This window comes from Meleagris gallopavo, chromosome Z (assembly GCF_905368555.1).
Source record: "Meleagris gallopavo chromosome Z, MGAL_WU_HG_1.1, whole genome shotgun sequence".
Lineage (NCBI taxonomy): Eukaryota > Metazoa > Chordata > Aves > Galliformes > Phasianidae > Meleagris > Meleagris gallopavo.
The window spans coordinates 31,742,213-31,755,743 of record NC_139435.1 but is presented as its reverse complement, the minus strand read 5'-3'; the positions used below and the strand labels follow the sequence as shown (position 1 = coordinate 31,755,743).

General features: G+C 35.3%; 1 protein-coding gene across 3 annotated transcripts in view; it reads left to right on the top strand.

Moving 5' to 3' along the window:
* The window catches only part of ZDHHC21 (zDHHC palmitoyltransferase 21), a 43,789-nt gene extending 31,662 nt beyond the window's left edge, over nucleotides 1-12,127 (top strand). For all 3 annotated transcript variants that reach the window (XM_085213833.1, XM_085213835.1, XM_085213832.1), the window contains 2 exons: nucleotides 5,485-5,528; nucleotides 6,011-12,127. In XM_085213833.1, the coding sequence (XP_085069959.1) occupies nucleotides 5,485-5,528; nucleotides 6,011-6,143 (177 nt within the window). In that variant the 3' untranslated portion in view covers nucleotides 6,144-12,127. The remainder of the gene's footprint in view (nucleotides 1-5,484; nucleotides 5,529-6,010) is intronic.
* The last annotated feature ends 1,404 nt before the right edge of the window (nucleotides 12,128-13,531 follow it).

The following is a 13,531-nucleotide window of genomic DNA, read 5'->3' as shown; positions in this document are numbered from 1 at the left end:
GAAGTGTAAAACATCCAAAGTGGCAGAAGATCTCATCTGTTTTAAATCATGGCATGTTTTTAGGTAAATTGAGAATACTTTTATTGAGAAGCATTATTTACATTAGTTTTAGAGAAGTGCAGTACTTTGAAAATTTAGTCAAAGTTATTTTATATTCTGCAAGAAAGCAAGAAAAATACCACACCAATAATATCCACTTCACTGCCCAGGGAAGAAGTCCTGATATAACTCTATAATTTTTCTAATTAATAAGAGAAGTACCTTGGAACAGCTTAAAATAAGTAACTATAATAACAATATATGCCCTTTCTCAAGACCAAGTGCATGGTTGTCAAATTCAGACATGAGACAATTAAATTGACTTCAGTGTGAGGACAGCCAATGGCTAGCTTTGCAAAGCATTTTTTTCCTTAATATTTTTTTCTTTTATTGTTATGTATCAAGAAATATAGTGTGCATGTTTTGTCATGTGTTTTGCGGTCAAGCAGGCACCTGCACCTGACACACCGTGGATTTGAAATAGACTGGGGAAATGTTTGTTCCATCTTCTTTGCAGATGCACTCCTAATTTGTTGTCATGTTTTCTTTCGCTGAATTATTTAGTAATAACTGACAAATACATAAGAAGTCTTATAAACACAATGCATCAGAGACTAGAAGTGTGTAGGAATATTCCTTACACATATACCATAGCTTCTTTTTTTTTCATTTTGCATGCAGTTCTCTGATATAAGGATTTTAAAACATAGAAGCTAGAACTCAACTAGTAATTTTCAAACTGAACCTAACTGATATTGACAAAATTAATTGTATTTTCTTAACTAAGAATTCGAGATTAAGAAAACAATGCTAAAAGGTAGCCATATATAAAATCAAAATGTAATTAATGCCAACATGGGAAATCTATGAAGTTCTTTTTGTGAGATGCTCAGTGTTTAGTATTCCTCAACTGCTCACCTGCCATTTCCATACAAACAAGAAAAGATAGGTAGAAGGAATGACAAGTTGATGGATTATTCAGATAGAGTGGTACTTCCACGAGAAAGCAATGGTTGCAAGTTCAGGAAGACTTGCAAAAAGTTTTGTTTGTTTTTCCTCTTTCTACGTAATCATACTTCCAAGCTAATTTTTAGATTTCTAGATATTTGAAATTAATCAATTAAGAAAGTGGGGCTTACTGCTTGTCTTCTTCTAATATGAGAATTAAATAAAACTGCATCGATTGTGCATCACTTCAAGCAAGTACAGAAGTAAAACTGAACTAAAGGTTGTGGCTACATGACATGGAGTTAATTCTGTGAGTTATGAATTACTGCTTCTCCTTTGGAAAACATGAACCACTTAGAGGAAAATATTTCTTCCATGTGCTTGCTCCATCATAAATTAGTTCATGATGAATCTCATTCTATATCACAATTTGTAAAACAGTGCATGGGATCTTTTTTGAAACCTCTTTTTTGAGGCAGCTGATTATACTTATTAAAAATATGGATGTGAAAGATTTCTTTTTCATTCATTTGCAAATTAATCTTAAGTCCACAGAATTCTCTCAATGCTCCTATCATTCCTAACAGAATTAGCTGTTGCAGTAGCTTACTTAGAGCAGGCAAGCTGCTCAACTTGTAGTAAGTCCTTAACGCAAAAAAAAAAAAAACAAACCAAACCAAAACAAACAACCCACTAACCCAGAAACAACCTCAATGAGAAAACAACCAAACGTTATATCTCCTCGTCAGAATCTGAGCACTTTTCCCTTTGTTGCCTTTTAAAGTTATACACTGTTAATGATTTCTGTGTTTATTTCCTCAGATTTCTTTTGCCTTTCTCACTAGGTTATGATTTTTATTTTTTTTTCTCCTTTTAGACACTTATTGGTGGGTGTGTGTCTGAATAGCCAGGTGTTTCCAATCGCTTTGGGGACCACATGACCCATTGTGTAAAACTGATCGTTTCCTCATTAGTCAATTTTGACTTAGTGTAAAGTCAGTATTTTTCTTGAAGATAGAGGTTACTAGGTCTCAGTAGGTATAACAAGGTGGTTCATACCACGTGATGTCAGACTGCCAACTCCTTAGAACATTTAAACATCAGCGTTGGTTATGAATCTGAAAAAAAAAAAGACAAACCCAAAAATTCTTAGAAGTCTTCTATTAATAGTAATCCAAGCTGATAGTATATGCAGACAGACAAAGCCTCTTAGGCTGAATGCAGTAATGCCGATGTTGTAATAAAGCCTTTGTATGCATTAAATGCACAAGTAACTGAGGTGATATTCTGATTGAAAGCCATTCATGAGATACGTTAATGAACAGGATACATTCAGAAGAAGAGTGGTTATTCTGGTCCTCCTGGTCCTTCTTTTCTTTTCTAAAAGAAGAATATATCTCCCTTTCCTTCCTCTTCCATCTCCAGAGGGGCTGCTGAGTTTCCTGGGGTGCTGTGAAGTTTCACTTTCATGTGAAAAGGTAAATTGGTTCACTGTCAAATTAAAATACATTTCAAATGAGCCCAGCTGTTTGGCAGTGGTGTTGGGAGAGGGAAGCAGGGGGGGAATTTGGGTAAGTTAGTCTCCAGCAGTTGTTAAGTAGCTAAACTTCAAAGAGAGATGTTTCCTCCTGTTCCCTCAAGCACTAGCTCACAGCTTTTAAAATGTGTCTATAAAGATTTTTTTTTTTTAATACGTTCTGAAAAGGTATCCCAGAAACAAAAGATTGGCTGTTTAGTCCAGTTCTTTTACTGTAAAGTAAAAGGATGATAAAGTATATTCTAGAACTTTAATGCAAGAAGAAGGAAAGAAAGGAGTATTTTCTTTGACTTCCTATCCAAATAAAATGCTTAGTATGTTTGAAAGATTTGGAAGTTTGACAGTCTTTTCTTGTGGACACTTTCGGCAGGTCCTATTGTAGTGCTTTTTGCACGTGGCAGAGGTTTGCTTTTTTGACACAAGCACACACTGAGCATCCTTCAGTTCTCAGTGCCATGACGACAACTAAGGAGAAATACTGCTCTCCCCCCACTCCATCTCCTAACAGGAAATTATTCTAAAAATCTCAAATACAATGTTTTAGGTAGCACTACAAACACATTAATGAACAGACCATGTGGAGAAAGAGTAAGAGGCTGTGCTTACTGTATTAGTTTGTTACTGAGTATCTGCATCCAAAGCTGTTTTAAGATTCCTTTTGTGTAATGGTAATGTAAATCCTTGATAGCTGGAAATCAGTTATAGTCTGGACTAGCATAGCACTGTCTGAAAACATTAGTTAACAGTCAGTGCTTTCAAACATACCATCAGATAGACAGCTTGAGGTGACGAGAAGATAATTCCCAGTGATATTTTTGCAGTTATGGAAGGGGCATGTCGTGAAACCACTGTTATAACCTCATTAATGTGTAATGGAAGTAATATCTGTGCTTATTTATTCAGTTGTTTGTGATCTTCATTCGTCAGAAAAGAACAAGACAAAAAGCTAGGCCAAGGAAACAAAATATTCTTCGGCTGTGCAGCCCAGTCCTGTTGTAATGGGGAAAATGTCTTCTAATGCTTTCTTGCTGCTACCAGTGGAAGGTGAGGGGAGGGAAGGCAGGCTGATATGCTAGACAGGACCATAGGGTTTATGGGAATTGGAATAAAAACCATTATTTACAATTTGCTGTCTCTTTTCTGGTCCTCTCTCACTCTTGAGCAGTTGTTCAAATCCGCCTAATGGTGGGTCCAGAATGGATTTATATCATCTGCTCAGGGCATGCCTTTTTGACAGAAACAAAGAGAAAAATTTTCTTCCTGGTAGGTTGGAGTAAGAATAGGCAACTTCTCTCCTGTGCAGGAGTGAATGTAGAGTTCAGCAGGTAGGCCAGAGGGCAGAATTTAAATTTGTGCAGTTTAGCAGTAAAGGGATCCTCTTCCAAAACTGCTCATGGTCAGGAAGAAGATGTAGAAGATGGAAGTTTGACTAGGGGAACTGAGCACATCTACGTGTCAGTGAAGTAGGGATGCTACAGAGTTCCTTTGTTACATCCCAATAACATTTTACCAGTGCCCTTCAGATGTTCGTGAAAGATGGTAGCAGAATCCCAGCAGTGCCTGTACTGAACTGAATGCAGTGGATGGCAAGAACAGCCAAGGAGCACAGTTTTATTGCTAGGTAGTGTTTCCAGATGACTTAATGAAGTCACAGCCTAATTAAGCCACATCCTTTGCATCTCTGGATGGCTGGGATAATAAAGGCAAGCTCTCAGTTTCATTCAAATGCTGTTGTAATCTGACAGGTGCATTATGTACATGCCTGAAGACTGAAGATTGAAGGGAAATATCAAGCTGCCATGACAAGAAGATGGAACCAAGAAAAATATTTAAATTATTGTATTTTGGATCTGATTAATGATTTTGGGCCATAATGAGCTGTGGCAGTGCTTGGAAACACTAATTCTGCTGGAGTTGAAGTGATACTTATCTACAAAGCAAGCTTTTCATTAAATACATGTGTGGAACTGAGAGAAAAGCACTATTGTTTGTAGTTTTAGAAGTTTTATTTGGAGATGATCAAAGCTTAAATTGATCTATTGGTTACAAAACCTGGTGACTTATTAAGTTAATTATGATCATGAAAGCATGATTTTGTTTACTCTTCGCAGAAGGGGCATCTTCATTCTGGATATTGTTTATTTTTTGATGAGTTTTAAAATAATCATATTTACTTTTAACACGTAACTCTAGAAACTGAAATGACTGGTATATTCTTAGCATTTGATTTTTTGTTTGCATTATGTTTGCATTGTGATACTCGTTAAGATCAGTATTGCATCCATTTCTTACTAGTTCCTTCTTTTCAAAGTACTACTTCCGTTAATGGTTCAATTTTATTAAGGTATAAATGTATTTAGTTCCTGTGGTTATCTCAGTGGACTACTCCAGGTCTAGAATGAGTGCTTATGAAAAATATGGCAAGAGTTTACTTTGTGCACGCTACTTTTGAATGTCTTGTGAATTAATTGTAATATCTGAATTTATTTGAACTTTAATAATGCTGTTGTTTTTGTTAATATTCTGTGGTGTGTGCTATCACTGTAAAATTACATGACCTAATGTTACATCGTGTTCATCATATTCGTAAAAATCACTTGACAAACTGAATAAATTTGTTGTGCATATAGTCATAGAATCATAGAATCACAAGGTTGGAAATGACCTGTAAGATGATCTAGTCCAACCGTCTTCTCATTACCACTGCTACTAAACCATATCTCGCAGCTCCTCATCCAGACGACTCTTGAACACTTAATCTCACAGCTTTCACAACTGTAAAAATGAATATGAGTAATATGAGTAATGGAATACGAGTAATATGTGACCTACTGGATGAAAGTCAAAGCATCATATGCTTATAATTGTTCCCTGCTTTATTTATTTCCTTTCAGAATGGCATGTTAATGTATAGGAATATAAAGAAATAGTTTTTCAGTCTGTTTTCTTTTCTTCAACAGGACACAACAAGCATAGAGAAAATGTTGAACTGTTGTGAAGATATGTAAGTGCTGTAAACTTTCTACATTTATTTGCTGAAGGAGTAGCTGCTTGTTTGATTGTGTGAGAGGCGAGGAACTGAAGGCACTGTTTAAATTATTTTGTATGTTAGTGTACCCAGTGATTCCTATCTCTTGCAGTAGCTCTCTAATCCTATAATAATTGGTTTTATACAAAGCAGACACACATTATTCTTTTTCCTTTCTGACAATAGATGAATGAAATTGCATTTTCTTAGAAAAATATAGATGAAAAACCATTTGTTTGACATACATTTCATTGATTCTGAGGTTCTCCTCTGCTTCAAAAAATTACCTTTAGCTGATCGATGACATAGATAATTTCTGTTTTCTGAAGCTGAGTTTCAGCTGCATGCAACAGTGGAAAAAACTCCAGTAATAGATCCCTAGCCAACATGTTTTGTTTTATCTGACTGAAGTGCACCATGGGAGTGCTGTCTTTCACTAATAATGCTGTCTTCTGTAGATCGAGGCCCCGAAAGCCATGGCAGCAGACCTTCTCAGAAGTTTTTGGCACTCGCTGGAAGATCCTGTGGTTTATTCCTTTCAGACAGAGGCAACCACTGCGAGTTCCCTACCACTTTCCCAATCACGTCTAAACGGATGGTGGGCACAGATGGTTCCTCCATGCTGGAAGTGCGTTACAGGTTTTATGATGATAGGACTGTGACAGTCTTCAACTCAATTAAAAACTACCCACCAATTGTAGACATCACAGCGTGTCCCAAAATTTATTTTAACTGTGGTCTTGATTCTGGTCTGAAATTAATATATTTTGTGTGTTTACATTTAGATATATTCACTTTCAAATTAGCTTTCCTAAAGGATTTCATTTGCCTTTGAAGTTAATAGTAAAAATGAATGACTGGAATGCAGTCTTAGAGTATTTGTTTGCTAATAATGACTCTTTCTTTTCTTTTTTTTCCTCTGGTAGGAAACAATGAAGTTTACATTGATTGTTAGCTTTCCCACTAAGTGTCTTAATTTTTTTTTTTTTTTACTTTTTTTTATCTGTAGGTCTTTTAGATAATATTGAGGTCTTTGTTTCTGCTGCATGTGTTTAAAATTCTCCTATACTGCCATTTATTTGTGATGCATGATTTTAACCATGCAGCACTGCACTATAAAAGATAGCATTTAAAAAAAGGAGACGTTTTCCTAAACTTTTGTCTGAGAAGTTATATGTATATGTTTAACATGCATATGTTTATATAGAGAGATCTTACATTTTACAGTCATCCTTCTGAATAGATGTAGTCTCAGTGGAAAATATTAATGTATTTATGTCAGCAAAAGCTATGAAAAGCCACAGGGTAAAATATGCAGATGTAAAGCATGTTTTCCCTAATACCACAAGGACTTCTTTGCAATAATTCAACAACAACAACAAAATTGTATGGTACATATACAAGAATGATTTCTTTTTAAAAATGCATATTTAATTTGTCAGCATAATGTACCATAAGAGATAGTATATTGTCGCTAGAGTAATGAACATTTTACATTTTCTCTTCCTTAGTCACAGTTAGCTGGAATTGGTTTAGGTTTTTATAAATGGGAAGTATTTGTGAAAATACTTAAAAATATTTATATAGAGATACAGATATTTGCTACTAAAAGGGATAGTGTATTATACTGATTACCATAGCTTGTTTTGGGCCCTTTATTTACAGAAGTAATTAACCAAAGAAAGCATAATTGCATTGTGGTGAAATGACAATGATTCCCAAAACTGGCTTGACTTTTGTAATTATGGAATTTATGATAGCATTGTATATCTGTACAAATGCTAGCATGAGATACTGATGATTTTTGAAAGTTCTGTGAATTTTCATGGGAGATTCACAGCTGCAATGCCTATGGTGTTTGTTGTCTACTCTAACAGGACCAGGATCCACCTTAAATTAATCACAAATTAATCACCTTAGAATTTTTTTATAGAATCACAAGGTTGGAAAGATCATCTAGTCCAACCGTCCTCCCATTACCATTCCTACCACAAGCTACTAAACCATACCTCGTTGCTCCTCATCCAGACGCCTCTTGAACCCTGCCAGGGATGGTGACAGGTTAGATATTAGGAGGAAGTTTTTCATTCAGAGGATGGTGATGCACTGGAACAGGTTGCCCAAGGAGGCTGTGGATGCCCCATCCTTGGAGGCATTCAAGGCCAGGCTGGATGTGGCTCTGGGCAGCCTGGTCTGGTGGTTGGCGACCCTGCACTAGCAGGGGGTTGAAAATAGGTGATCATTGTGGTCCTTTTCAACCCAGGCCATTTAATGATTCTATGATTAAATGACAGCCAAGTGATGGTAATTCTCAAAGGCACAGACTCAGAGTATACATCTCAAATATCTCTGAATTTGCAGAGAATCAGTAAATTTGCAAACAGTCCATTGAAAGTGAAGGGCTAAATTTGTCATGAATGCTATTCATAATGAATTTTTAGATCTGCTCTTTAAAATGTTAATACAGTCACTGCTTATGGTGGATGTTCCTTTACTGAATTAACAGTTTTGATCATTGAAATTGCTAAAAGAATCATCTTAAAATTACTTTAGTTTTAACCTTTTTCTGAGCTTTTAACGTGTGAACTGACTTCCCTTCGCTCTTTAAAAATAAATACAATACTTTGTTCTTTTAAATTTTGAGCCTAATATTCAACTGTTCTCTGTCACTGCATTTATAGATGTGACTTCAGAATTTAAGATCGTAATTGGCAGCAATCCATAAACAAAGGTGAGCTTGAGGAAAGTGGATGAAAAGGCTAGACTAGCATTTGAAATTAAAAAGAATATATGTATTTATTATAAAGTAATGCCTGTATTCACTTTTCTTTGGAAGGACTTCAATTACTATAATCTTAGGGGAATAGTAGCAGTCAGTTTTTGTTTATGTGCCAATTTTTATATGAGAAAAACTCTGTTTTTGTTTTTAAAAGTTTTTCATGCTAATCAGTTTTCATAGCAGGTCATTACACTTTGACGCTTGTTAAGAGAGAGGATCAAGAATATAATTATTTGTGATACATTTGTGATGGGGCATATATTTCATTCCTTCTGTTTTCTGATATCACTCAGTTAACTGTACATAGAGAACCAATTCTATGAATACAGAATCCTCTCAACTCTGTGAACGTCAGTTAAAATTTTTTTACATGATTTGTACAATGAAATGATGAGACCAGTGAATGTTACCTGTTCTGTGGGGATAAAAGTTCAACTCTGTTCCAGTATTTTCAAAAAAGAGGAAATACGAAACAGAAAAAAATCTGTCCTGATAAGGCACAGATTGGGGATAAACATGCTCTGAGTGGATAACAGGGCATGCATATAAACATCCTTGCACTTTTTCTCATGTTTTACAGTTCATGCTGATTAATTCTTAGGCTTGAGACATTACTATGCGTTTGGTCTCTGAGATTGAGTAGTTATTTTCAGACTGTAGTCTGCTTAGCTAATGCTCAAGTGTGGAGTAGAGCCTTTCCTCTCTTATTCTCGAAGTGCCCTCTTTTGGCCATATTAAGCAACGACGGTTGACTCTTGGCCTGAAGCAAGGACGGTGTGCAGCTGTTATTCTTCATTACTGCACAGTGGTTATGTGGAGCAATAATTGCATGATTTGGGTGTGTGTCTGTGCTAGTGGAAAGACGAATGTTGCAAGACAAGACTGTGTCTTAAATAGGCATAGTCTTGGGTCCACATCAAATGTTGTACAGCATGTGCAACTTTTATAGAAAATTTTCAGAATTGGTTGACTTTTCTTTCAAACAATAAATAATAAATTAAAAATGGCATTCTGAAGCACTTAATCACATTGTTCTACTTGGATTTAATCTAAAGTGAGTGAGCGTGAAGGGAAAATTCATAAAACAGTGGAAGTGAAGATGGGACCAAATGCTTTGATTTTTTAGCAAAGCTTACTGAGCTGAGTGAAGTTGAAAAGAGCAAGTATTTGCAGTTTGTGTACCCATGCCGTCATTATACAAGTCTTCTAATGTTCATTTTACAGTTGTCTAGTTTTATTCAACAAATTATACTTTTTAAAAACAATGAAAACATTTTGTTTTATTCCACTAGGCTACTCTACATCAATATAAGGAATACAGGGGACAAAGACAGGATTTCAGTAGTACTATGAAAGAGAATCTTTTTCATCTTTGCATTCAGATGAAACAAATGATAATAAGTTGGGTTTCTGGTAACCTGAAATTGTAATTAACATAACAACACCTTTTTGTAGCAAGTTATATACTTTATTTTGCCAACCTTTCTACCAGCAAGACGTCACTTGTAGCAGACTGCCACTGTCTCTTGTATTTGAAGTTGCTGACGCTTAGACGTATAGTTTAACTTTGCCATCTCCAATCTTTGTCTTCACTGTAGACTTAATTTTGATGCTGCTAAAAATAAGAAGGTGAGGTAGCCTTATTGGAACAATATTATCACAAAGACAAAGCTTAGTACTGTTAACTGACTCTTCTCAGTTTCCCAACTGGACATATCATTACGTTCCTTAAAAGTGTTTTGTTTGCTACAGTCCTGATTTTTGTGGACAAAAAATGTTGCTTAATCTATAGATATTCCAATCAACAGTACTTAATTGTACTACTAGTAGTAGTATAAGAATAAAAACTAAATGTACTTCCATGGTATCTGCCTCTGAAGACTAAGTTGTGTAAAACAGTGTGGTTATTCATTAGTACCACCTTCAATGTTAGTTCTCAGTCAATATTAGCTCTACAGTTTTTATATGTATGCAAGAATAATAAATTGATTTTTTTAGCACCATATGTAAGAAATACATTTTCAGTCATAATCGTGCAACTGGTTGAAAGTTAACTGTCTGAATACAAAGGTGCTACTCCATTTTTTGCATTTCAAAATAGTACTAGATTTTCTTCAGCAGTGAAAACTCGAATCTCTTCTTAAAGTCCAGAGACAAAGATTTGAGTCTAATGAAGATATCCAACTGAACATGGTACTTGTCCAGCAATGCTAATAGATAGAAAGAATGCTAGAAAGGTTAGTACGGATGTGTATATCACAAGCCCAGCATATAAACTTCTCAGGTTTATTCCTTTTCAGTCACGTAACTCCCCTCAGAGAATGCTTCTTTTTTTCCTGCCCTCTATATATATTGCTACTAGTTATACCAAATAACTACTTCTGTTGCATTTTGCTACCTCTTAAATATTTCAAATCAGCTCTGGACATTCGCATAGGTTTTCAAGTCCTGGTTAGGCTTCAGCTTAGTATGCTGCAACTGCCAGAGGTAGAGGCTCATTTTACCACATTTTGAGATTATCCATCAATGTCTCTCAGATTCTGTGGTATGCTTGCTTGTGTGAAGTCGTAAAGAACCTTCTAAAAATTACGTCCCATATCTCTAGAGGCTTAATTTTCACTTTGTCTTAAGCAGGAGTCTCACTTTAGTTTGGGTAAGTTAGTTTTCCTGTTGAAAACTAACTCCTAACTTAAAGCTAACAGAACTGAATTGTTATGTTCAAAAGACAGAAAGTTAAATTTAAAAATAATCACAATGTGTATCTTATGGGTTAAAGATGCGGGTAGTTTTTCCAATAAAATCAGGATGATACTGATTTCTCATTTTGTTTGGAACTTTTAGAAGCATTTGCATGATGTAGGAAGAAATTATCCTTGGGAGAAATTCTCCTTATGATTTATATTAGAAACCAGACGTTTTTAGGCCGACTCTTGTCTCATTTACCCATTCCATTGTAGTGAATTCAGTACTACGTGAAAGTTTCTACTTTGAATGACTTCTGTACATTCATCTGCCCTCATTTTCAGCTTTGATAGTTCTTTTCATAGCTTCCTGCAGCGCATATCAGGATAGACTAGTTCTACTTAAAACCACACTCATATTGAACAGAATAGATGGTAAGTTTCCTTTTCTCCTCTGAATTTCTTTAACATTGATTTAGTTGTTTAGATATTTTGCTTACATTTTCTGAATCTGTTTTTAGATTTTCCAATTCTTTTTAAATAGCTGCCATTACTCGATACTTTTTGTTTTACAAGATTAATCTATAATTCACATTGATGGCTTTGGGAAACTGAAGTCTGATAAATAGTAAAGTTCTTATTATCTTTTCTGTGTCTTTTCAAGCGAACGACTGGGTGTTGGCAGAAACTGAAAATAGTCTGATTTTCAGTAGAAGTCTCTGTCACAGCATTAGTTACAGCACTGGTTAAATTTCCTACTTCAGTAATTAAATTACGTCAGTGCATTTATACTGATGCATTAAAGCTCCCTCACTTTTTGTCATATGACTTCTTGTATGTAATGTAAAAACAAACAAATCTGTAAGCAGTGGTGGTGGCAAGTGCAAGCACACAACATCAAGGCATTTTCTGGCATGTTTGTGTGAACCCACTTAGGTTGTAGGTATTACCTAAAAGTTTATAAATTACCACTTATCAACTTGCAAACATAGAGATTTTTTTAAAAAAAGAACCTTTGGCTTGTATATTTTTTGTACAGTGTATTAAACCTTTCATAATCATTCCTGGAATCCTTTTTCTATCCAAGCTAATTAAAGGGATCTGAATTGCCAACATTTCTGTTTCATGTAAGTGCAGATTGGTGCCAGAGATGTCAATGCAGAGAAAGCTTATACATTTTGGTTTCATTCATATGAGTTATTAGATTTAGACATGTAAAACAAAATATTAGTGACCACAGAAAAATGCATCAGAAAGTAATAAAATAGGAGCTGGTGATTTTGGTGTGAGCAGTATTCTCAGACATAGCAGAAATTGTTTAGAGACCTGGGAAGATCCACTGCAAGAAAAGTGAGCAGAAGCAAAAAGCCAGTGGTTATATCTGCAAGGAAATGATTAAAATAGCTGAATTGTAACACTTCATGAATATGGGAGTTCAAACTACGTGATGATGGTTTGTGGCACAGGACTTGCATCTTCTGTTTCAACACATGAACTGGATTCTGGTAATAACAGTAATAAAAATCACTTTCAAACTGGTCCTTCCACAACAGCATAAAACCAACTTGTAAAATTCTATGTTCTATGTGTATTCCAGAAAAGGCCATTCTTGCCAACTGCCAACAATTTCATTTGCTCTTGTCTGCAATTTTATTGGGCCTCTTTTCCCCACATAATAATTTCCAATCCAGTTGATCTCTACTATGAAATTTATTTATTTTAGTATTTGCAAATTAGGTACAACTGAATTTTGTGTCTATATGCCTACTTTTTGTTGTGTGGAAACAGAGATCTATTCCCACTTTCCCATAAAAATTATTTTAATGTGTACACTACAATATTTTTAATGCCTAAAGCTTCTGGAAGTATTTCTTGATGTGTTTTGTCCTTTTATAAAGTGAATGAAATGAAGTATTCAATAGTACTTTCAGTCCATAAATTCATTTTAAGAGGCTGCCAGGTAGTGCAGATGAACAAATGCATACAAACGCTGCTGTAGGCTGACCAATTAACCATATGAGCTGCAATTATATTAGCGTGCAAGGGCAATTGGAGGGAAAATTGGACCCTGTGGACATCCAGCTGAGTAAACAGGCTTGAGGAAGGATGGAGGATGTGTTAGTCTGAATAAAATACAGCTAAGCTAATTTGAAAAAAAACAGACCAGAATTTGTATCAGTCACAGCACATTCTTTACATGTCCTCCAGTTTCACAATATTTTTCTCATTAGGCTTCCCCTCTCAAAAACATTCCCTTCGCTGAAGGATTAGTTTAAGATCAGACACATGCAGCAATAGACTTTATATTTGGAAAGCCAAAAAGCCATATTTCAGTCACACGGAACTGAACATAAAATGAACTGGACAGGTGCTCCTGAGGCATAATGACTCTTTCAATTCCAAGTAATAATTTATCTCCAAATAGAACATGATCTTGCTGTTTAAGATTTGATTCACAGCCTTACCTTTTTTCTTTCATAAAGCAAGGATCTTTTTTCATAACTGTGGTAAGGTTCCTG